The sequence below is a fragment of the Amia ocellicauda genome, chromosome 2 (genome assembly GCF_036373705.1).
Source record: "Amia ocellicauda isolate fAmiCal2 chromosome 2, fAmiCal2.hap1, whole genome shotgun sequence".
Taxonomy (NCBI): domain Eukaryota; kingdom Metazoa; phylum Chordata; class Actinopteri; order Amiiformes; family Amiidae; genus Amia; species Amia ocellicauda.
The window spans coordinates 30,807,089-30,833,612 of NC_089851.1; the positions used below are offsets into that span (position 1 = coordinate 30,807,089).

General features: G+C 37.7%; 1 protein-coding gene across 2 annotated transcripts in view; it reads left to right on the top strand.

Annotated features, from left to right (window-relative positions):
- Positions 1 to 2,312: 2,312 nt before the first annotated feature.
- gmds (GDP-mannose 4,6-dehydratase) overlaps positions 2,313 to 26,524 on the top strand; it is a 273,322-nt gene continuing 249,110 nt past the window's right edge. Inside the window, exon 1 of one of the 2 annotated variants that reach the window (XM_066722692.1) lies at positions 2,313 to 2,510. In XM_066722692.1, the coding sequence (XP_066578789.1) occupies positions 2,412 to 2,510 (99 nt within the window). In that variant the 5' untranslated portion in view covers positions 2,313 to 2,411. The remainder of the gene's footprint in view (positions 2,511 to 26,524) is intronic. The other variant, XM_066722700.1, reaches the window with a different exon arrangement.

Here is a 26,524-nt window from a genome sequence, read left to right on the forward strand (position 1 = left end):
TTACATCATTTGTCATGCCATATATATGTATTTTAGTTTGGGAAATTAGTCTGCAAGGGTGAATGTGCAGAAACAGACTGGAAAAAGCAGTGGGAAGTGGCGCAAATGTCTCTTACTAATGAGGTTGTTAAACAGTGGAATTCAAATGTACTATTAAAAGGCGTTCTTCCTTGCAAATCTTACTTAGCATGCATAAGTGATTGAAATGGGTTACTTTGCGTGTTTCTAATCATTCGGTTGTGTTTGATCATACTCTTTCAACATCTTAAGAGAGATTATTTGGTCTTACATCACTGGCCTCATTTACCTCCAGCCAGTCAACTATTTGTTTAGATTTTGCTTTAATTAGTCTCCATTACGTTATGAGGGTGAAAAACCATAACTGTCATGTAGTCCTGAGACACCTACATATGTCATAATTTGAGTACAATATTGTTTATTTCTATTTGAACACCCCCTGCCCACAAATTATGTCTTATTCAGGAAAACCAGTGTGTTGCAGTATTTGGAAGCCGAATATGTTGGCATTTTCTTTGAATGTCAGATTTCTGGCAACCTGCTTGGCACGTTTCTCAATTAACTCACAAAATGTTTTCCATATTAAAAACATCCAAAGAATGGCTATAAAAACAGCTCTCTGGTCAGAAACAGGGAGAATGTGGTGAGGTGTCAGATTCATTGTGTAGGATAAGGCTGAGAAACAATCCAGAGTTAATCTGAATTTCTCATATTTCACCAATACATGTGCTTTCCCTTTCCTGGATTAGTGAGGCGTATAATAAAAAGCACACTATAAAACAGATTCTCTACATCCCCCAAAGCACTCAATTTTGAAATATTAATTGAATGCTTATGAACTTTATTTCTAATGATAGATAAAGAAGTGTGTCAGTGCCTATGGGCAGACATTTATTTTAAAGTATATCTTCCAATTGTCATATTTCCTCAATAAGAAAATGTAAGTTATCTTAATCAACCTTTTTTCTTTATAGAAAAGGGAACAATTCCAGGTATTCAAATTCTCTCCAAAGAATATATTGAATTCATTAATCTTAGAGCTCATAAATCTGAACTGTAGATCTTTTTTGGAGGACTTTTTATGGTGTATTTGCATTTATTGATTTGGAAGGAAATTACACTCCTGATTCTTAAGAGTTCTTAACAGTTGTCCCAGGATCACATATGGAAGGAAAATAATAATAATAATAATAATAATAATAATAATAATAATAATAATAATAATAATAATAATAATAGTAGTAGTAGTAGGAATTTTAGAATCAGGTGGAGGACTCTGGTTAAATTAAATGAAAAACTTGTATTCACTAATTAAATAATCAAATAAAATCCATCTTGTTAGAACCATAATGAAAATTGTAACTGCCAAGATATAAATACTATCTATACCAATATCCAGCTTCTGCTAGCCCAGGTTATACTGCTGCTTCTGTCAACTATTAAACCCACTTGCTGAATATTGAATGTAATTGAACACCCATGATGTGAATGTACTAAACAAAGAACATTCCAGAGTTTTCAATTACAGAGAAGCAGTGCAATTAATGTAATCCTATTTTTTAGAATCTTTTAATATTGGAAACTAGAAAAAAACACACACACCACAGTGTCTATACCAAAGCTCATCTACCAAATGCACTCACGATTTAACAAGAATTTTCTCACCATGTTCCTTATATAAAGGCTCCCTCTCATATGCCATTATTGTGAGGTTAGCTTGAGAACTTCTGCCTAAGGATATTCTTTTTTTGTTAAAAGTAAAACCACATCCTGGTCGCATCATTGTTTTATGTCGCCTTTCTCTCAGGAATTTCAAAATAGAGAAAACCACTGTGGTGAATGGGTATATATCACATTTATGTTACTCATTTGTACCTGATAATAATTATTTTATATTTACAAAAACACTCTGACATTTCCTAATATTATGTTTTTAATTCTAGATACATTTCTGAGAGTCTTTTAAAAACGGTCACATAGAAAGACCAGAGTACAGACAACTTATATGGTCTTTTTGGTAGTTCAACACTAACACTTTACATTACTTCTACTTTATAAGTTCAATTTTCAAGGTGGAAACTGATTTAATTTGATTTTGTATACATGTTATGCAATCTATTGGGCTTCATTCATTATGAAGAACCGGTGCAATCCTCCCAGTACATTCCACCTCTAGTTGGCGACACACGCTTTGGTCGTCCCCTCTATCAGGGTGTGATGTCTATGGGACTCGGTGGCTCTGCAGGGCGCAGCTCCGATTGGCTGCTGCGCTGTTGTTTTCAGTGTGACGCGCATTTGCCGCAACTTTAGATCTAGCAATAAGGAAACAAGTACACAAACCTGCACCACTTCGAGCTGCGTGAATACGTTTGCATGCAAATCCCGTCGCTACAATGGCTCATTGCACAGACGCAGCCTCCAGCTCTGGGATGAATGGGCAGCAGGGCACAGCGCCAAAGAGAGTGGCTCTCATCACCGGCATCACTGGACAGGTGAGTGGCCAGCAAGAGCCAAGACACCGGTCAGAGATGCGCCGGTCAGACTGCTCTTCTCAATGCAGTTTCACATTACAGACACACACATGCAATTTGAAGCGATTGCATGTTGTTTTTTTTTTTTTTTTATATTAGGATGCTGTCATTAGCAATTCAGCAGACTTCATGTTTTCACTTTTTTGAAATTCATTCATCTTTTATTTCTTTTAAGCAATCGAATCGCAATGGAATTCTAGTGATCGCTGACGTTCTGATATGCATGATATTGCCGGCTTGTGTCATTTAAAACAACAGGGTTCTTGGGTAGATCAGATTAGTGAAATAACTGGTTATTGTGGACCTAAAGAAAGCCCTGTGCAAGTAAATATTTTAATTTTTAATTATTTTGTTGTTGTTGTGCTCTGTGGGGAAAAAATGACTTTCCTCCCTTACCCTTCTTCTTCTTTTCCCCTTTAATGTATCCACCTTGGAAATGTAAAACAATCAATACATAGGCTACATAATAATTAAGAAAAAAAAATACATTCCCCATTTACAGAAAATTACAAGACTGTATCTTGATCTGCATATATGATAATAATCAACACACATTTCATTTTCAAACAGAGAACTGCTGTATTTTCAGCTGCTATGTGATATCACTTAAAGGAGGTGACTGGCAATAGGAAAGCAGTATCTGTGTCCTTGCTTAGAATAAGATTGCAAATCTAGAAAAACCAGCTGGGCAAGGATACAAGAAAGGATGGGAGTAGTGTCAGGGGAAGAGAGATCATACAATGTGTGGGTAATTGGTATCGTACTGATTTTCCTCATTCAGAAACTACTGCAATTATAATAATGAATTATTATAATAATTACTCCATTAAGGCTTTTAGTTGGGAATTTGTCATGTTTATAAATGCTGCTCAGCCACATAGCAAAGTATTTGACAAGCTTCTGCGCTCTGACACAAAGGCTACACCCCATATCATGTTGCTACAGCCTGAATGTTTTAAAGTTATCTCCACTTACTAACCTTGCACCACGACTGACAAGTGCCATAACACACACATTTGCTATGTGACTGTATGGGTTATATTTGAAAATATCAGTGATGGAAAACAGCATAGTCTAGTGCTTTAAAAATAAACTAGTAATATTACATTTCATTTGAATGTTTTAGTCCAAACCATATCAAAACTGACTTAGGCCTTGACTAAATTAAAACTTTGATCCACAAACACGTTAAGTACTAGCTTGTATCCTGATGCCGGTTAAATTATTGTCAGAAGCCACTTTCCAATACTATTAAATCAAATTTCGATAGTGTACATGTGTTTCAGATTTTCAGCTAGGTCCAAATTTTGATGTGGTTTGGAGTTGTTTGGTAATGATTCTGCCCTCATTTGAATAAGCCTATTTTATAGTAACATAGATATAACTTTATTCACTATGCTGATGTTTTTCAGTTTCTTTTTTTTATATATCTAATTTATTAATATTAATGCGTTAGGTAGTGGACATTATAGCCTCACAGCTGACTGTGACGATAGTTAATCATCCTGAGCTGAAAGGCGTAGGTTCTCAATGTTGAGAGTTGTCCCCTCCAACGTTGTATGCCCGGCTCCATAACTGTAGGGGACATATCCTCCCTCCCCCCAATATTGACCGTGTCCCCCCAGTTCTGAAACAAAACCTACGCCCCTGCTTTCAAAGGCCGACAATTATGTTTTTCTGTCATTTACATGTCTGCATGTATTTATGTTCATTCATTTGTGGGTAGGTTTTTGTGTAAAGATTCTTTAAAGGACGTTCTCACAGTATTTTGAGAAGCAAGCCAGCTTTTCACATTTGAACCGTGTGTCATAGTCCTCAGAGCTTCTTAAGTAATTTAACTGACCTCAAGCTTTCACCTTTTAGGCAATGGAAACGTCCTGACATTTTTTACATTTTATTGATTTATTCGTTTTTTATTCATTTATTGCTTACCTTTCTTTCTCTTTCTTTCTTTTTCTTCCCTGAACATGTTGGAGGACAGACAGATAGCTGCTTGTATTTTGAGTAGTTATCATCTGTTGTCACTTCAGTTGGGTGAGTGCAATACTGCAGCAATGAACTTTAGGTTTAGCTGGATATGGAAACCATGAAACAGTGAAAAACCGTGCCCTTGAAAATCCTTTCCATCCACTTAAAATTGCCAAACTTGTTTCACCAGCAAGCAGGAAATGCATTGACATCACCACTGGTCCGGTTTGCAAATTAACATATTTCCGAGGGCTTGCTAGATCTTTAACAAGAAAGGAACACCTTTACCTGTCAAACAACTTTGCAATCCTTTTCTTTGATCGCTGACATTCATTTTCAACTTTTACACACTTTCAGCCAATTTTGTGTGTGGGCGGCCTACACCTTCTTCAATTGAACATTGTAATTACGGGGCGTACTGCATTATGTCTTAAATCTTCAAAAATTGGTATTTGTCATGAACATACACCTGTTCCCCAGCTTCTGAATACAGGGTTATTAGTATGTCTGACAGCACCTGTTCATTTTTCATTTCTTAAGAAATTGAGTTTATTTCTACACAGACATTTCAGCTTTCTTAGGTATTACAGATTATCCACACTGAACAGGTATCTGAGTCAAAGTCAAATATTAGAAATAATCTGAAAAAATTCCAAAATATAGGCGCTTGTGTTTAAAAAAAAAAAAAAGTCTTTTTTTTTTATGTCCACACGCTGTTTGGCCAGGCAGTACTGATTTGGAAAAGTGGTTGGAAAACACGTTCACCAGCACTTGCTCAAAATACCAGTTTTTCAGCTGAACTAAACTAAAATCTTCAGCTGCACTGAGACGTGATCTTTCACAGGTTCCTTATATAGCCCGAGCAAGTACTAAGGGTTTTCCCGAGAATGTGGTTTTAAGCAAAGGCATATACTTGTCTGTGACTGTAGTATTTTCTCTTATTCAATTCTTGAGAGTGAAGAGTACAGAAAATGGCACAGGGATGTTTTTGGGTGAGTTGACAGTAGGCTGCTATAGGAAGGCCAGGCAGAAAGGAATTGCAGTAGTCTAGTCTAGTGGGAAATTAAGAAAATGACAATGCAGGATGTAGAAGAGTTGTAAAGAGGCAAAGACTGAGCATGACATCAAGCTTCTTAGCACAGTAGGAGAGTTACACTGGGAATGTAGAGTCTAGGTAGAATAGAAATGGAGAGGTCAAAGGATGGGGTGGGCAGAAAGTGGAAACGATAAAGGAGAGTTTGACTCTGAAGCGGTGAGTGTGATCTTGTGAGAAAACAACATCTAGGAGAAGAGAACTGAGGCAGTGAGAGCCAGAGGAGCTGGAGTCAAAAGGGCGTTGAAGGGTAGGGAGCATGGGTAGGACGAGGACGAGCCCAAGCATCAGCCATTATGGGATAATTTTGATGAGTTGAAGACAGAGAGTGCCACACCAAGAAACCTATCAAGTGTCGTCAGAAGGGCAAGAAGTTAGAGGGAGGTAGGAATAATAAACATACAAATAAATATATGGTGTTTCATGATTTATGTATTTGAATTTCATATATATATGTAGGTGAATTATGGGACAAAATCCAAGGGAAAAATATGAATATGGGTTTTCTTTTTTGACCAAAGCAGAAAAGACACATTCCTACTACTGAGCCTTAATTTGAACATAAGTAGAAGAACATCAACCTTGTTGCTAGATGTCTTCATGCATCAATTAAGCATTGTATGTGTACTACAGAAGATTGCGCTTGGACAGTTGGACACAACCCTGTCACTCATCTGTGCACGATGTGGTCGTAGAATTAGTCCACCATGGCTGAAAACCCAGTCAATAGGTGCACTTGTTGCTGGTACAGCTAATGCACTCACTGCCACACTAACAAGTGATGGCAGAGTTTTCCTTTTCAGAGCCCAGAAAAGGATGCTGGTTTATCCTTCACACAGGCTGGGGATACATTTTGATACATATTTTAAGCAACTTTAGCACTTTATGACTCCGTTTAGAGATAACAGGCTAGCTAAGTACTAAAATAAACACTTAGCCACTGAGCTAGCTAGGTGATCGTGCTTGGGACAGTGAGGACACATTAGCTAGTTGAGGAGACGTTACACGCATGCGCCTGTGCTGTAGTCCCTTTCTTGTAAAAGTTAGCATTTTGTTAGCTTTTCCTTGCTGTCTGTAAGTTTGTGCTTCAAGACCTATAATGGCTGAATGTATTGAAAGAGGGTAACTTCCACAACAAAACGTATAAGATGGCCTAAGCCTGTGTTGAACATAAACCTGTGTTGAACCTAGATTTTTCTGAATCTCTGTGGGATAAATTAATTGGATTTTTGCATTAGGAACCAGAAGTTAATTTGCATACGCTAGTGCCTACAAAGTGACGACACCACTTCAGCTCTCTATTGTCTTTGGTGAGAGTCTGTGCCCAAGGACACATAGTATGACAGGCCCTAACACATTTAGTGCTGTATTCATCCGCCGCGCATCCATTTGAATGTAACAAAAAATGTACAATAACAAACAACATAAAAATGAGAAAAGTGAGTTTCTTGTTTCAAGTCATGCCAAGTAAAACACCTGCAAGTCAAGTCAAAAGTCAGTGATTGCCAAGTCAGTCAAGTCTAAATCATTTCAGCTTTTTTCAAGTCTCATAAATTCTGACTCTAGTCAACTCGAGTCCCAAGTCACTTGACTCAAGTCTACACCTCTACTGTATACATCATGTTGTAATCCTAACTTTATCGAACATTTCTATTTACTGACGTGGAAAACCACTTGGTAAGATCATTAAACCAAAGTATGAAACAACAAGGCGCAATGCACAAGACGCTCCTTTGCCCTTTGCAAGGCTGCAGGAAACAGCAGCTCCTCTAGTGCAATAAATTGAGACCATTTAAACCTGAGAGGGAGAGGGGCATTTCATCTGTGGCTTGAACACAGTGTTAGGGATGGTAAATTTCATGTAAATATGATGGATATAAGTGTATATTGCTGAGGAGTTTATGAAGAGAATGTCAGCGGATCTTAAATAACCATTTTGTATATTGTAAGTAGTGAGATTTTAAAATGTCATAACTTTGTGAGAATCTAAACAAATTAATATATAAAGCAATAATCCAGCTCAATCAGATGAAGTAATAATCTAATTTGTTGGTGATGTGACTGGTTTTGTGGTGGAGTGTCTATTTGATAGCTCGCCTCCTGCCAGCTGACATCCAAGTGATGATAATAATTAACTAGTAGTTAACTACTACAGTAGTATATATTAATTAATTTAGTTTTTTAATGTGCACACTGTAATATAGGCCTAGTATTTTCAGTACTCAGTATTTTTTTTTTTTTTACCTAAACTGTTTATTAGTTATTGGTGTTATTTCAATGTGCACAGTGCACTATTTACATTTGTAGGTATTACTGAATCTATTTCCGTGTACGTTAAAGTTCAATACATGTTCTGTGATGTGCACTATTTAAATGTTTGTGTGTCTTTTAGTTTTACCTAAACTTTTTCTCTCCGCCGTAAAGATGGGCACCACTGAAAAGTTTTGTGGCGAGGTGGGGGCCCCCCAAAATCAAATCTTGTCTAAGGCCCCAAAAGGCTAGGGCCGGCCCTGAGTATAGTTGGTGAGTTGCCTGAAAAATTAACAGCTGTATCTCCTAAGAGAGTTTGCATGTGAACCATGCATAATTTCAGAATCCATAAATTACTTATTTTCTGACTGGGTGGGCCATGCTTTGCCCCGTGTGTGTTGCAATACAGAGCACAAAACTGTACTGAATTGGCTGACTTCATTCTCAAAGGAGCATTTTTCAAGATATTATCCTGTTCCCACTGAAAACAAACCCTCTAGGTCACCGTTCCATTAATTTATGTAAATCTATTGTCAAGCAACATTTTACAGCAAGAGAAAGCAGGATGTTGTGCAAAGATGGGAGTATAGGTCTATGTATGTTACATTAATTTTATCTTAATTCCATTTTGGAACATTTTAACCAGAAAAATCAATTAATAATAATATTAAGATTATGCAACATTTGTCATCTTGAATCATTAATAATGTAAAATATGATGTAATTTCATATAATGACTAAAATTGTATTTATTCCTTTCGTCGTGAGTATTTATAATGAATGTACTCATATTAACCTCTTCAAATCAAGGTTGTTGTTATTGTTTTGGTATACTGTGACAGAGGAGAAAACTCATTGGTCATGGGTGGTCATTATAACATCACCCAGCATGTAGGCTATTGTATTTAGGAGGTATGCACACAGATTGGACCTAAAATGGCTTGGGTCCATCTGCAATGTAAACACGATCCACAGTGTTGATGATAATCATGCTGCAAGTCGGATCGAAGCCTCTTTAGGTCTGACCTGCATTGTAAACACGGTGTGGTGACCAGCTTCTTTGAGGATTGACAATGGAGATCAGATTGTTTGAGTAGTGTTCTGGGGATTTTTGTTAGTTATCCATTTCAGGACTTTTCAGTATGGAGATTTGAATCTGGCAAATATACTGACTCCTTACTATAAGTTAGCTATGGAACAGTGGTTAAAGTGGAGTGGTGTGCGCCAGTATGCATAGCGTAAAAAAGTGTCATGGCATAATACCGACAAAAACCACACAATACAAATATTACATTTTTATAGATGAACGCTGTTTGCACATCTTTTATTTGCCATCATCATAACCCATTAGGGTATAATTTCTTTACCCTTTTGGGAGATTTTTTCTTTTAATGACAAAGGGAAAGAAAAATTCCCATGAGTCCTCGCTAGAAGAAGTTTACATCTTCAGAGTTTGTTCAAGTGGCCTATTTCGTCGTTTATAGTCCCCTGGAAACAGTTTTGACATCACTTAACCACCTGCACAAATTATAGCTACTCATTAAAACAAAATGAGGAAAACTACAAACCAGCATAAGTTAATTTTATAGCCTTCAAAGCATTTTTAAAGATTTTAACTTTCTAAAGATGAGCAAAGAACATCACCCACACTAACAGACGAATGTGAAGGTTTGGTAGCAGGAAGAGTAGATCACGTGATTACCCTGATTAGGATGAACAACGATATTGATTACAGAGCAAGTCAGAAAGTAAAAGTCTACCTTTTACATTTGATCTTTAGTGTTAAGTATATGGTATATAATTTTCAAAGTCTGAGATTAATGTTAAAAAAACTTGTGAAAAAGTAGAAAACAAGCACACCAAAATATAAGGTGCCAACTCAAAGATAAATTAGTCAAAAAATAGAACCAGCACATGTACTAAAGCTCCACAAATGTATTTATTATTATAATAACATAAGGCTCGTATTGTTTGTTAACATTTCGTCCAGTCGGCCTTCATCAGAACATCAATCGATATTCTTCTGAATAAAGCCAACTGGCCGAAACGTTAACAAACAATATACGTCTTATGCTATTATAATAATATGCCTTTGGAGCTTCAGTACATGTGCGTGTTCTGTTTTAAGTTTAAGACTTTGGATTTTATCTTTATTTTCCTAATATCAGGACATTTCACAAAGTTTTGTGTCACAACCAACACTGTATTTGTTAAACGTTATTTTTTCCATCTGAGTTTGTTTTCTATGGATGGAAAGAGCTCTTCTGGAAGATTGTAAACTTGTGCACAAGCTGATAGGTTTATTTTTTCTTTTTCCATGATACCTTGGCTTGGTTCAGTGCCTTCACAGGATTCAGGGTGTTTGTGCACTGGATCCCAGTAATGTGTTACAGCTGAAGTCCTTTTAGTGGTAGTTCCAAATCCTCTACCTGGCACCCCATACCTGTAACCATTACAGTGCATAAGTTAGATGTATTGCACCTGTCCAGATCGTTTCTGTGATATAAGCAACTTTAAAGACTGTAACATGTAAAGCAAATAAGGGTGGATGTCAAAAGCCAGCTATATTTTCTTTCAGGATTTCAGGATGTGTTGTATCATAACATCCTGCATAATTGAAGACCTACACATTCACTGTGCAAACAATCCCACATTTAAATTTAAGGAAATACATCATCAATCTTTAGTGATCACTTCGATCCCAGTGCAATCCAACATTTGCGCATCTAATCATTCCACTCACCTACACAGCCTTGTGTGAATAGGCTAATGTACTGTAGTGTATGTTACAGTATGATTTTCAGAATCAAGTGCAGTTGCAAGGTACATAGAAAGAGTCTTACTCCAGTACAATCTGTACAAATTCATTTTTGTCTTTTTCATAATGGGTCAGTTAAAAATAAATGCCATCCCTAACACTCTAGCCTTATGTAACCATGATACCTACAGAAATGTTTATCATGATTTTTGCTTATCGATATTATTACTTATGTTTTGTCTGAACTAAAATGAAAATATGAATTTCTGTATGTACCTGATACCGATTTTATAGTATACTGTAAATACAGTTTTGAAGATGCCTATTGGCACCCAAGGAACTCGCTCTAATGCTGTTGTGACACAAATTGCTTACAGATCACTCACAGGAATCAGTCTATTACAATAAAAGCATGGTATTGTATTACTTAAGCCCATCCACACATGAGAATGGCATGAATGTGCAGCAGTTTGCTTAGATGCTTTGTGACATTGTGGTTGTATGCTTGATTCTAGGAATAATTCATATTTAAAGATGTGAGTACTTACATAGTAGTTCAATTAGTCAAAATGCTTCCAGTCTTCAATAAAGAAATTAATTTGCAGCTAATTCCCAATAAACATCATTGCACAAATAGCTCCACATCATTATATAATCATAACTTGTTGCTTGCAAGGTAGTGATCAGATTATCCCAAGTAAAGCTGGAGTTATGTCAGCATGCCTTGATCTTTTTTATTTGTAACTGTGCAGATTCATGTTATGCTTTGAAGTTGTACAGTGGGCCTAACCAAAATCCACTGTGTGTTTATATAAAAAACATTGCCTATAGAAAGTCTATACCCCCTTTCAAATTTTCATATTTTTTTTGCCTTCTAGCCTGGAAATAAAATGTAGGAGAGGGTGGGAGGGAGCCCTTTGTGCTGAAAAAGTATTACGTGATAGGACAATAAAAGTTTTAAGACAACAAAGGGTCTTAATGATCAATTCGTGATGACTGAAATATGTTTTTCTTTTTTCAGCCTATTTGGAAATTCTTTAATTGCCCCAAAGGCCTCCACTGTGTCCTTTTCCCAGCTACAGATTTTGGCGTCAGTTTCTTATCATCTTACAAAGTACAACGTCCAGCAACTATCTCAAATTGCGCCGCATTAGTGTCTGACTCTCCTTACATTGAAAAAGTTGGTAATGAAAGTGATAAATGTCTACTTTATATCAGCATATGGCTGAGGCTGCTTTGAAAAGGCAATGTGAAGAAGAATAAAAACCAAAAACGACATCACCAGACCCACATTCCAGAATCCCACGATACTCTGGGCTGTCTGCCTTCATTACGTGCATGTCTGTGGAAGCATAGCATTCTATAAACATAGCTCTTGAAAGGTGATGAATTGCTTGGTTTTCATGAGGTTGAATGCCAGGTGTAGCTGTAGATGTGTAGAAGCAGTGTTGTCTTATAAAACTAAAAATAACTACTAATTGCTACCACAGCCCATTGCTTACTGGATAAGTTCTTAATTTTTTAACTATTGATTTATTACTTCTATCAATTTGCTGTCTGAAGAATCGTATTGAGTCTTCAGAATATTAATTGAATTAAATATATATATATATATATTTTCTCTGTAGGAATGTGCAGGCAAATAATTAAAATGATTACCCTAAATGGGTAGCAAATGGAGAGAATCTCTAGTCTGGCATTTGGTTCCCATCATTATCATTAACAAAAGCCCTATACCTGTCCTCTTTTCGGACTCTAAGACTACCAATCAGCATTTTCCCATCCCAAAACAATGGAAGTAGCCAAGGCAACCATTCAAAACATGCTTTCTTCCTGCCAATTTCCATGCCCACTGGGATTCTCATTTCTCATATTCGGTGCCTCAGCTGATTTCTTGTCACAAGAGACCAAACAGAGCAAAGGAAAAAATGCATTGCTGTGGGCAAGGCTGTATTTTACTGCGTTTTTTTTTTTTTTTCATGTGGTTCATATAAAAATTATTATAATTATTTTTTTTTCATGGCCAAATTCTTAATACTATATTTTTGCTGGAAGAAGACCAGAAGTTGTGTATGGTGGATGTTTTGAGGTTTACAGAGTAGAAGCCACTATAGAGCAGTGTGTAGAACTAATACCGGCTAACATATGTGTGTATAGAGGTTAATGTGTCCGTGTGTTCCTGCAGTATAGTACGCCCATTTTTATAGTTCTTGGCTCAGGGCATTCACTTTGTTTTACATTTGTGTACCACAGCATTTGGCATTTGCAATTTCAGGGATTTTATGGACTAATGCTTTCAGTAATTAATGTTCCCAGGTCTTTCCATTGAATAATTTTTCAATGGAAAAATAGTTTATGGTACTAGTACTACTACTACTAACGTCTATTTATGGCTAAGCATGGACATTCTGAAATAATTATTCTATGTCATATAGAATTTCTATGTCATTTTATGTTTTATATATGTGGAATATTTAAACATGCTTCCCCCTTCATAAAACTGTGGTAATTGATAATCTTTGCTCCCTCCTACTCAGGGGAATTCCCATAGGGAAATTCAGAGGAACTAAGGTCTTTTCCCTAGCAGAAATGACTCTGTAACCAGCATTCCTCGTTTTAATAACATCACTCCTCTGTAACTGTAGCAAGATCATGTGGAAGCATCTGGAAGTAGGTACAGAATAGTGTTGACTTGCAGAAAAGTCTAATAAGTTGGGAATGATCTTGCTTTCTCTTATCTAATCGATCACTTCCATCTATTTTTCCCAGAGGGCAAAGCATGTTGTTGCTATGAAGTAACCAAATGAGCGATCACTATTTCATTTCTTTAGGCTATTATTTTTCAGTGAATTAATTTCTGTGACTTAATTCTATGTTTGTTTTCTGGCGTTTGCACATTGTCTTTTTGCTTCCAGCACAGGGCTTCTCAAAGTGTGGTCCCCGGACCCCCAGTGCTCCACGATGGTCCTTCAGGTGATCCGCTGGCTGACACAAATGCATGTTGATCCAGAAATAGTGACGCTGTTTAGTAACTTTTGTTTCGGACATTAATTCATATTTTACTTTCGATATTTAATTTAAAAAATCAATTGAGGTAAATTACACTGATAAATAAACCTCATTTTCTGTTTAATGATTTTCAATAAGAATATTTAATTTCCTACTGGCTGGAGTAAGACGTTCCCACATAGTTGCTGCACTCTGTTAAACATAATAATAACAAGTATGATGTTCCGTTAATATGAATCATTTTGTATTACTGTTATGAAGAGATAAGCTAATGCATTTTGTCACCAGGGGTGGGACCCTGGCTGGTCCGCGGAAATGTGTGCATAGGCTGAGTGGTCTGTGTGCCAAAGAAGTTTGAAAAACGCTGATCTAGCAGTATGGTATATGTTTGAGTGTGTATGTGTCTCTGTATGCAGATACCTGTTACTCCAATGGTAAAATGTTTGTCTTACAATAATAGACATTCTTTAAGTTTGGATATTCATATTGCAAGCTCTGTTTTTAAAAATGAACACTACCAAAGTATGAGGAAACAAATACAAGAAACTGAAATTCATATTTTTTGTGAATTTTGTTTTTAGTTTTGAATATAATATCATATCACTATTACTTAATAATAATAATAATAATAATAATAATAATAATAATAATAATAATAATGTTTTTTCATCCCCTGCCAGAAGTTATCAAAACTGCACTGCAGAGATGAGGCAATTCTACAATTCCGACAGAAGGTGGCGCTTTGAGGTCGTCTCTCAACTGTTGCACTTGTAATACAGCTGGGTCTTCCATTTACAGTAGCTGATACTATTCTGGCAACTCATGACCCCTGATCAGCAATTAAGTACAGGGACCAAAGCCATATGATACTGTTGCCTCTGTCTTTTATTCTCCAATAACGCCTTGCATGTTATTGTATGTCACAGTGGTTAAAGCTATTCACGGTCCTGATGCAAATGTTTTGTTCAGCTGCTGCACTTTTTAATTAACCACTGATAACTGCCTAATAATGATGTGACAATTAAATGATGATCATTATGTAAATCATAAAATACAGGCCTTGACTTGGACAGTCTTTGTACATTATGTCTGAGTTATGGGGGAGGGATATATATATATATATATATATATAATTAATTTGTATTTAAAATTGAGCAAAAACAATGATTCATCAATCAGTGCGGTGTTGTTTATTCCATCCCATAAGACTGCTTTATACCATAGTGAAGTCTTTCCTCTCAGTTTGTCGTGTTTGGCTTTGAAATTGGTCCTGAAATGGCTTTTCAGTTTTCCTCCCAGACCTAATTTGTTTAAAACAACATCAGGTTTGACTGGATTATAATTACAACAACCTTCATTAGCAAACCATTCATCTAACAAACTGCCACCCCTGGAAAGTGTCTTGTTTTGTGGCCTGGGAAAAACAATATGGATAGTCTACTTGTAGTCACCTGCTTAGTTTCTTGTTAACTTTTTACAGTAAAATATTGTATTCCTCATATATTCTAGTATATAAATAAAACCTCAGTAAGACTTAATTAATGTACCCTAACACCACTTACTACAGCACATTGTGCACACCATTGTTGTTGACCTGCTGATGGATGGTTTTCTATATCATTGGGGAAAGTTGCCCAGTTTTATAGTGCCAGCCTGATAGAAACTTTTGTGGTCCAAGGACCTCTCAGCAGCTGTGGTAACAAAACACATTTGCTTATCTCTAAGTGCTGGTAATACATAATTTGTTAATTTTACTGGAACATAGAGACTTAAGAGCAACAAGGGACAAATGGTGCTGCATTACGAACAACTTTTCGTAAAGAGTGCATCAGCTGGGAACTGTTTACGAACTACTTGGAGGACCAGGGAGTTGGACCACACCACCATCCATATATCAGCAAGGTTTTATTAGATTAAATGTGTGTGTGTTCTTCTGCAATGTTTTGGGCAGCTGGTCATTTTAAATATATTTTTTAATCATTATTCAAACTACTTTAAGCGGCCCACTTTGTTTGGTTTTTCAGTGACACTGTGTCGACATACCATTTCAAACGGGTTTATTTGTAGTAGAAAGTCTTACAGGATTCTCTGTGTAATGTGGGGGTATAATGGTTTGTCATACAGTAGTATCATCTGACTTATAATTCATAGCATACTGAGCTCTCTGGGGTCATTCTGCTGCTGTATTTATTGCTCTTGGCTTATATTGCCCTGGTCCAGCTAACCAGACTGGGAGAGGCTCAAATCAGAGTTTAAGGTTTCAAATCATTCCAACTGGAAAAGTGGAGGACCAGTTCGGTATCTCTTGTTATAATAGTGGTCCCCATTGTAGCCCTCAAACAAAAAGTCTTGCGTCTTCCCTGTTTTTCATTTGATCTACTTATGCATATCTGTGCATTTTGCTAGTTTTCTGTATTAGAAAGTTAGTATTTAGATTGATAGTATTGCTGCTCTGTAAAATAATGTTCTAGATTTCTAGATAGGTTTTCTCGGTGTGGTATTACTTTCAATACAATAATATAAGATTCCAGAGCTCGTACATATGTGAGGGGAGGGTTTGGCTTTAGCTTCACTGACCTTGAATTCGCTTGATATGGACATATTAAAATGATTGTGTATTCGATTTACTCCTTAAGCAATGGGCCACCTAAGGGAGTACTTAGGGAAGTATAAGCTCCAGTTAAAATAACTTGGACGATTTAGATTTGTATTTATATTTTTTACACAACATGGGGCCAGTGGTATCCAATAGACTCACCTATATTGAAAGCTATTGACCCTGAGCAAGAAAAAGCAACGCGCTCAATGTGCCGTGGCCTGCGTGTCCCAGTTATTTGTTATTAAAGTAGGCTGTTGTGAACCACCACAATATGGTCTATATAGCCAACATATACATGTTTTATTATTCAATGTGTGAGTGCAAGTGTATTTTCTTGTAAGCAAAACTAAAAAAAAAAAAAAAAAGAATCTAAAAAAACCCTCAGCTTCCTCCAGGGGAATTTTGATCCGTCTTGGACACAACTTTTACAGCATCAAACAGATTTCCAAAAATGGGCAATGGGAATTTTTGACTGTGTCTGTCTGTCTAACTTTGAACACGTGGTTGATTTCCATGAAAACTGATGTACAGGGTTTCATTTGAAGTATAAGACAGTGGTGGGGGCGGGGGTTGTTGGACTGATTTTCTCATCTCTGGGAGCATGGAAAACCATGAGCTTTGAATTCTGGGGGGAAAGTGTAGCGGTGGTTAGAGCTGTGGGTCCAAATCCAGGGAAGACTGTTGCTGTACCTTTTGAGCAAGGTACTCTAACTAGTACTCCAGTAAAAGAAACAAACAACAAAATGAACGCCAGAAAAAGACTATATTCCAACTATAACTCAACTATAAGGGTATCTTTCTTATAGTATGGATGGGCTTGAAGTGGGTAGAGTAATTCAGGTCAAGTAAAGGTAGCCCTGACCTCAAGCGGTCATGGTTTTGGCTGGGCACTGTGTCTCTGTCTGATTACACTTATCACGATTGCCTGTCACAGCTCTGAAATCCACTGCTGATAATTCTGGGATCGTTCTAAAGGAGCTGCATTGCAGTAACCGTTTGGCTTACTGTATCTTGACATTTTTAGAAAGTGATTAACGGGCGCATGGGAGATGAGTCATTCTTTCTGTCTTGGTCCTGCATGGGTATTCACATCGATTGTAAACTATCATCATGCATTTTGTACAGCGTGCTGTCCACTGCCCAATACACCCACTTGGAAGAGGCCAGTTGCTAACAGCTCCTCCCTCTTCCTTTTATGTAGAATAAGCTGGTAAAAGTGACTTGTAATAAAGACCCAAGCTAGCCACAAAGAGACGTGGCAGATGTGCTCATGAAGACTGCCAGCGATCTGATGGGAAGCCTGTTTTTTAGGAGATATCAATGTAGCATGTCTCCTGGGCAAGAAGGAGGTGGCAGAAATCGAACCCCAGCACTCACAGGAAATATCTGAGCTCTCGCATTGACGCCCAGCTTCTGGAGAGACTCACCCCTGATTTAGACTAATTTGTGAGCTACTGCAGTATTCGCTCTATTCCCAGCACCTAGCACACCACAGAGAGGAGCAGAAACCAGCATCAGCTGCACCATTGATCAAAATAGTATGTAACAGAGACCCCTGCTGGCCAGAGAGAGACTCAAAGCATGCGTGGATATGTAGACACTTGATCAACAATTTGCTAACATGGGACTTTCTCCTTAGTAGAAGCAGTGTGTCTGCCTTGTAAGCAGGAAACCAAAACCCCCAGTATGATCAGCGTGGTATTTAGTGATGGTTAGAATGAAATGATAGGTTAATGATATAGCCATCTGTTTTGAGTGACATGTTTCTCTGTACACTGTCACCTGTCACCTTCATAAAGCCTGGTGAGAGACATTTGTATACCTTGACACATTTTAAAGCTAGGCTCCAGAAACGAAAAACAGCATATGAAACCAGACAAGCAGAGCTATGTAATATGTAGGCCTAATGTATAAATATCAGTTTTAATCACTGTATTGTGAGCCTCTTTCGCACATTGGAAACAGTCAAACCCTGAGTTTTCCTTTTTGCGCTTTATCTCATGAATTAAAAAACAAGTCCCATTTAAATTAAATATCCACTTGCTGGTGCTCATGAACTGTCTCAGAATTTGAACTATGCTTATTTTGGCAGATGGGACCAAGACATTTTTTTTTTTTTTTAACTAACATAAAATGTATAAATAAAACCCCCCATTAAAAAAACTACAAATGACTGTAGCTCCTTGGCCAAATTGGACCTTCCATCTGTTATTTAAGCTCACATGCGCCAACCTTGTCGGGCTGGACAGCTGAAAGTGCTGTACTTACCGGAAACCAGGGCATTTATGATTGAGTTCCTGTTATTGACTTTTTCTAGACTAAAAGCCAAGTTTTACTAGACATAGTACAGTAAGTCCACTGTGGGAGTCTTACGTGAAAGCCGTCTGAGGAATACTGAATACGTCTTGTTTCTAAACCCATACCTTTACCCTTTTTTTATGGCAAACTCTTTAGACTACAGCAAATGCCAAAGAATCCGATATCACCATAGTTGAGTAAGAAGCTGATATCTGCAGACACAACATGTCTCTGGTTGATGTAGTTTGACAACTCGAAAGTGAGTCTGGCAGAATCACGTTTTTTGTACTTAATTTTTTGTTTTGTGTCTCTTAAGCAAAAGTTTTCATGTATGGTTTATTTCTGAGGCAGGCATGGTGGGTGTCTGCTTTTCCATGCTTGTTTACCGTGCAACATAGCCTGTAAATGTAGCCCGTTTCTTGGTTTTGTGCAGGACGGCACTCGCAACCGAAACAGTGACGGAAAATTGAGATTTGGTTATAGGCTTTTGTGTGCCACCCTTCATAGACCTCCCCTTTCACAGCTGTGAGAGATAGACCTGAATGCCGTTTGTTGTAAAGTATTTTCGATATTCCACATTCTTTCACTCAAAGTATACTGTGGCATTTTCCCAGACACGTTTCAGAAACAAAGCATAGCAGTGTTATTTTCATCTTGGCCTGTATGCTGAAGTGTACGTATACGTTATCCCAAATTGACCTGTGGAATAATAAACGTCTTGCGTTGCATTTTGTGTTTAGTTGAGCATCTGGTTTCATGAATGCAGTCCATGCTGTATGCTCACACTCCAACATGACCAAGAAGCTGTATGGATATTATAAATCTTAACTTTTATTACTTGACCTTTGTGATATTTGAAAGTTGGACTGATAAAATGGTCTTCTGTTTTACCCTGAAACACAGGAGCCAAAACATTGCATTGTTGGATAGAAACTAGGTTTCATGTAGACGGCTGAAAGATGTTTTTCTAAATTATTGACCATGAATATACAGATTTGTCTCATACTGAGGGGATTAAAATGTCACCAAGAGAAGTTGCATGCTGAAAAAGAACAGCAAACAAATTAACAAACATATTATGTTATGGAAAAATATCTAATTCTCAATTCTTATTTCAATATGTTTGGTGTGTGTGTGTGGGGGGGGGCAGCATTTTCCTGCCATGTGAAGTATTTTCTTTTTTTAATGCTGTATTGCAAATATTCACCACAGCATAGCCAAGGGACGTGTAACCCACTCCCTCCACATCCTCTTGAGTTTTTACCAGGAAAAATGTTTCCTCTCACCTTTTTCCACAGGAAACTTAATTTCTATGCAATGTGTTCAACTTTGCATTTTTGCTTACAGTTAAAGCTACAGTGGGACTTTGGACTACCTTGCAGAGGACTGATAGAGAAGGACAGAAAACCTGCCATAAGGAATTGAAACATATTTTTAAACTAGATTTCAATTAGATTAGATTTTTTTTCCAATTTATATTATGATGAAGAATCTTTTGTCATTAGAGCCACGGACACATTTCATTTACACATTTCTTGTTTTGGTTGATTTTAAGATTTGCATGCCCGTTTTCCTGGAACAGCGTACCACAGTAAAAATTCCCCTTTTCATAAATGCCACCTTCAGGTTCCAATAAAAAGCACTGACTAAAGACAAAACTGCCTCTGTTTGCCAATTGGGGAGCTGATAAATCCAGCTCAGGGCAAAAATGAAGTTTTGGAGTCTCATGTGGAAATGCTTTTTTGGGGGGAGGGAAGAAGTTTTAATAGGAATTTATTTGTGTACATACTAAAATATGTGTTTTTGTAGTATGACTGATGTGTGCTTTAATAAAGGAACTTGAATTGGGTTTCTCAATTTATTAGCTACCAATACTTAACAGATGGATTTAGGTGGCTAATTAATTAACTATTTCTGAAAATTATGAACTTTGATTGATCTGATGCAGTTATTGTATATCCTATGGCACTGTAATTCATTACAAATATGTGGTATAATAGTGTAAGTGTATATTTGCATAATATGTTTCTTTATTAATAATTATAATAATATTCAAAACATTGTTTTAAACCTAATTCTCAAACTCAATGTTCAACTTACACATGACATACATAAAAGGCCTGGTTGACTGCCGATGTGGACCTAACTTGGGGAATATATTGGGGCTTGAAGCAGTGAGGAAACTCTTGGATGTAGGAACATTTCTGAAGAGATGTAAAGAGTCTTATTTACTGCCATTACCCTTGTAAGTTTAAAGGTTACAGCTAATGTGGTTCTCAGTCTGGTTTTCACTTCACAATAAACAGTGTTTGACCATGGGTGCTCAGTGGTATTAACTCAATGTTTTACTGTGCGTATAAACTATAAAATACAGATATGGCTTCTGTTCAGAGTTAAAGCTGGCAGTGTGTGACATATTGTATATTGTAAATCAAAGAGATTTAACTGTTATAGTGTACAGGGTTAAACATGTCGATCGGAATGAGGGCTGGAGGTGAAAGGTACAACCGAACTGGCATCCTTCCCATTGCTCAATCTGACTCGTATTCTTGAAAGATATGTTTGTTATAATGTCTGTTGTGCAGCTAATACCATCTGGGTATAGACCTCTGGTCACTGCAGTACAGAAGTGTGTGTGCCTGTATTGCCAGAAATAATAATAATAAAACAAAGAATCTGTCTATATTCATTCCTGAAGATGGATTCCACGTCGTAATGAGATTTGAAGTTCTGAGTGGATTAAATAAGTAGCAGCTTTGACATCGCTTTTGAGTGCTTCCAACATCTTTTCTTAATTTGTATCTACAGTAACCCCTGGGGTTAGTGCTCTAGTGTGGTACATAACTTTTTAACGTTAGGTGGGGAAAGACATGATGACTGAATTCACAGATGGAGACGTTTCAAAGCTGGCTGTTGCTGGAGTGAAAAATCTCCACAGTCCTCTCTGAAGGAGTTTAATGCTATCAGAAAGAGGCCCACAATTCCTAGGGATTTCTGCATAGCGTATAGTGTCCCCTGGAGGCTGAATATTGTAGTCTAAGTGCCCTATTATGCTAATCATTCCAAAGGGAAAGATTTTCACTTTAATTCACTGAAATACATTACAAATGTGCACTTTTGTCACAGGGTTTGATTGCAGTGTACTGTAGATTTCACATATGTTGCTTAGAGAGTATACTTATTAAATATTATGATTTTACACATTTAGTGAATCAATACAATCCACATGGTGTATTAAATATAACATGTTGTTTTGACAGAAGAAGCTGTCTGCTTTGGTTTTAGCCCCGTCAACTTATTCCATTTGTGACAACCAAAGGAAATCAATAATTTTGCCAGATTTGTTTTAAAAGCCGGGGTAGATTTCCTTATAGTTTATGCCCACTAAAAATGTATAAAAGTGACGCCCAAAAATGGCAAGCATTTAACCTGAAACCAAAGCTTCACGGCAGACCTATATATATATATATATATATATATATATAGAATTGATACAAATTCCCTTTAACTTTAAGTATGATTTAAGTTACAACAATTTCTATATTGTGAGTTAAAAATAACCAAGCCGTTTTCCAGAAGCCTGTCCGAGTCGTCTGTATTTAGCCAGCCTCTTGGCAAGTCGGTCATTGTAAATCAGAATCTGTTCTCTGCTGACATATCTGGTTAAATAAAGTTTCTGAGTGATTGCTGGACTTGGTGAATTGATGAACCGGTAATAAATATATCTACATTAGCTTTCCTTCCCCAGAGATGCAGGCTTCAGTACTTGGTTTGGACACAGGTGTGTTCATTTTCAAAAGGAAAAGTTTCAGTAACGTTCAGTGAAAGTATGTGCAGTTGGACAAGCCGAAGAGACGGGAAACCTTACAGGGCAGGCTTGTGCTGCTACAACTCTGTTCATTGCATAGCTGGGAATGAGACTAAACAGTCAGCCCTTATTTACATCTCCACTTTAATGAATAAAATATTGTTTAAGCCCCCAAAAGGTCTGATAAAAACCACTCTGGTCTATGTATTATTTAATAGAGATTGAGGTCAGGTTTCTGTTATTTAAATTGGGTGTCTAGACTGCAGATTCTGATTTTTTTTTTCTTTCTTTCTTTCTTTCTTTTTCTTTTTTTCTCCTTCGCACTGGTTACTGACAAACTCTGTCTGATACTAGTCCTAGATTAGGGATTTCTCAGGTGGGCCGGATACAGATCGGTAGCAATTACTCCGCTACAGTGGGTCTCTTGTTGATAAATGGACTTGTCATCTTAATGGAGCGACTGTGTCTGTCTGACATCTCTTTCCTGTGTTGCCTCGGCTGCGGTCTGGAGGGAGAGTGAACTTCTGGAACGTTTTGCGGAGGGCTGGGAAGAGGCCTAAACAGACCTTCCCAATGTGCTCCCGGCCTGTGTGAGGGAGAGCAGCAAGGGCGGCTGTGCCTCTTGATTGCACAGCTGAGGGGTGTTTTCACTTTCTGAGGTGGACTCTGGCAGGTTGGGCTTGATTTTGAGCAAACCTGGAAAAAGGCCTCGCTGCATGGGAACTACTTCTCCCCACCGTGATTGGTCTTTTTCTTTATTTTATTCTTCAGTCATTTGTATTTTTTGTTCCTTTCCCATTAGCGGTGTTTGTAAGGATTGCTGTATTTAGTTTGAAACAGAACAAAAACGCAGACAAAACTAAAATATTCATAATAGAGACATAGACAGATTTCTGTGCCGAGGACCAGAAAGAATACCCAACTTTTCTTCCTGTCTTTATAGTGACACCTGGTGACATATTTATGACCAATGAGTTATACGAGTTATAAATATTTCAGTTGACAAATATTGCTTTATTTGTCCTTCTCTATCCACTTCATATTGATCATATTTGAGCAGTGATGAAACTACATCTGAATGACGGTCTCCATTTTGCCACATCCATGCAATGGCTATATTTGACTATTATGAACTCGATCTGTGGTTTAAAGAAAGCAAAAGAACTACCTCTCTGTGTCATGAGTGGGAGAACATAAATGAGTGCTGTGTAGTGTTTCCCTCCATTTCCCCCCTTATAGCCAAGTGTCTTCCTGTAATAATGACTGGAGGAATGCACTATTGAAAGATTTTTTAAATTTCAGTTTATATTCGAATACAGAGTGATACTTTTTTATGCTCTCTCTCCTTTCTCTACTTATTTAATGTGATTTTGGCTCATGGCATATTCTCCTTTTCAAATAGGGCATTGTTATTACAGCTGCGAAGACTGAGGCACAGAGAAGTCAAGTGACTTGACCGGGGTCACCCAACATCTCAGATGGGATTAGTTAAACTGGGAGGTCCAGAGTTCTCATTTTCTCCTCTCGAAAATCAGTTACATAGCTTTCTGGATTATTGTCATTTAATTAAAGAAGCTGCTTCAGTTCTGCGCACAAGACAGCTATATAGAAGTGCTTTTTGTTTCATTTGTTAACCTAATCTGCAGAATGCTTCGTAGTATTATGAATATGAAACGCTTAATATGAAATACATATTTTGTAGGTACGAAATATTGCAGTTAGAGTGAGGTTTTCTTTCCACTTTCTTTATCTGACTTCTTTTCCATGACAGCGAATTCAGAAAAGCAAATACACTTCTAAGGACATGTACATTGGCCCTCAGAGCACTGTGTTTGTAATTGTGCCCAAACACCAGCAGGGGGCACAAACCAGTGCCAGTTTTCAAACATAATCACTGCTGATTTTTTATTTTCTTCTGTGTTAAATAGTTTATTGATACTTGTGCAGGGAGATTTTATTACATTTCTATCTCCAAGGTTAGTTATTTGTATCCTTTTCATAGAAATAATTCAATACGATGTGGCAATATTATGTTTTTATTTTATTTTAAATTGTAAGATTGTTTTCCCCCTTTTCACCCCTACTTGGAATGTAAGCTTAGCACACCACTACTCAGACTACGTACTAAATCCACTCTTCTTCCGATGTGATAAGAGAAAATAAGTTACATTATTTACTAACACTGTTAACTATCACTAGTTTGATTATGAATATGTTAGAGCTTCACACACTACTTGCAGTAAAGACCTTAGGAGCTCCCTCATATTACACAGAGCTCTGTTTTCTTCGTGATCTTTCCTTGGGGGAAAGTATTCTATGTGATACTTTTGTTATATTTCCTGGCTTTCATTCAAATCAGTTTTTGGGGGGGAGTGGGTGTAACTTAGTCCTTTGATTACAACATCTAAAATCAATGAGTCTTCTGAGTTTAAACATGTATACATTGTCCTCAAAATAACATGAAAGTACTGAGACAGAATCTATAAGCATCGTGCTCTATTTCATGCTAAAAAGGCCTGACAGAATCTTTGTGGGAGGTAGGAAAGCGAAAGGCTATTGAATGTATTCAGAATATACAGAAAGAAATCAAATGCACCATTGTTACATCTCCTACAACCAAGTCGGTTAACAGGTCAGGGCTATTTGAGATTTCCCACGTCTGTATCCCATGAAGTGACGATCGGTTTCTCTTCCACGTCACGATTGGGTTTCATCGCACATCACTTCCACTGCACGTAGTCACTACACTTCTCTTGGAATGTGGATGACCTTTAACACACCTTGTCAGTTGCCTTTTGAATAAAACGATTGTTGAATAAGATGTACCTGTTCAGTTCCTTTTGACATTTGAATGAATGTACCTGCTTATCCAGGTACAGTGGGGGGAAAAAAGTATTTGATCCCCTGCTGATTTTGTACGTTTGCCCACTGACAAAGAAATGATCAGTCTATAATTTTAATGGTAGTTGTATTTTAACAGTGAGAGACAGAATAACAACAAAAAAATCCACAAAAAACGCATTTCAAAAAAGTTATCAATTGATTTGCATGTTAATGAGGGAAATAAGTATTTGACCCCTTTGACTTAGTACTTGGTGGCAAAACCCTTGTTGGCAATCACAGAGGTCAGACGTTTCTTGTAGTTGGCCACCAGGTTTGCACACATCTCAGGAGGGATTCTGTCCCACTCCTCTTTGCAGATCCTCTCCAAGTCATTAGGGTTTTGAGGCTGACGTTTGGCAACTCGAACCTTCAGCTCCCTCCACAGATTTTCTATGGGATTAAGGTCTGGAGACTGGCTAGGCCACTCCAGGACAATAATGTGCTTCTTCTTGAGCCACTCCTTTGTTGCCTTGGCTGTGTGTTTTGGGTCATTGTCATGCTGGAATACCCATCCACGACCCATTTTCAATGCCCTGGCTGAGGGAAGGAGGTTCTCACCCAAGATTTGACGGTACATGGCTCCGTCCATCGTCCCTTTGATGCGGTGCAGTTGTCCTGTCCCCTTAGCCGAAAAACACCCCCAAAGCACAATGTTTCCAACTCCATGTTTGACGGTGGGGATGGTGTTCTTGGGGTCATTCCTCCTCCTCCAAACACGGCGAGTTGAGTTGATTTTGGTCTCATCTGACCACAACACTTTCACCCAGTTCTCCTCTGAATCATTCAGATGTTCATTGGCAAACTTCAGATGGGCCTGTACATGTGCTTTCTTGAGCAGGGGGACCTTGCGGGCGCTGCAGGATTTCAGTCCTTCACGGCGTAGTGTGTTATCAATTGTTTTCTTGGTGACTATGGTCCCAGCTGCCTTGAGATCATTAACAAGATCCTCCCGTGTAGTTCTGGGCTGATTCCTCACCGTTCTCATGATCATTGAAACTCCACGAGGTGAGATCTTGCATGGAGCCCCAGACCGAGGGAGACTGACAGTTATTTTGTGTTTCTTCCATTTGCGAATAATCGCACCAACTGTTGTCACCTTCTCACCAAGCTGCTTGGCGATGGTCTTGTAGCCCATTCCAGCCTTGTGTAGGTCTACAATCTTGTCCCTGACATCCTTGGACAGCTCTTTGGTCTTGGCCATGGTGGAGAGTTTGGAATCTGATTGATTGATTGCTTCTGTGGACAGGTGTCTTTTATACAGGTAACGAGCTGAGATTAGGAGCACTCCCTTTAAGAGAGTGCTCCTAAT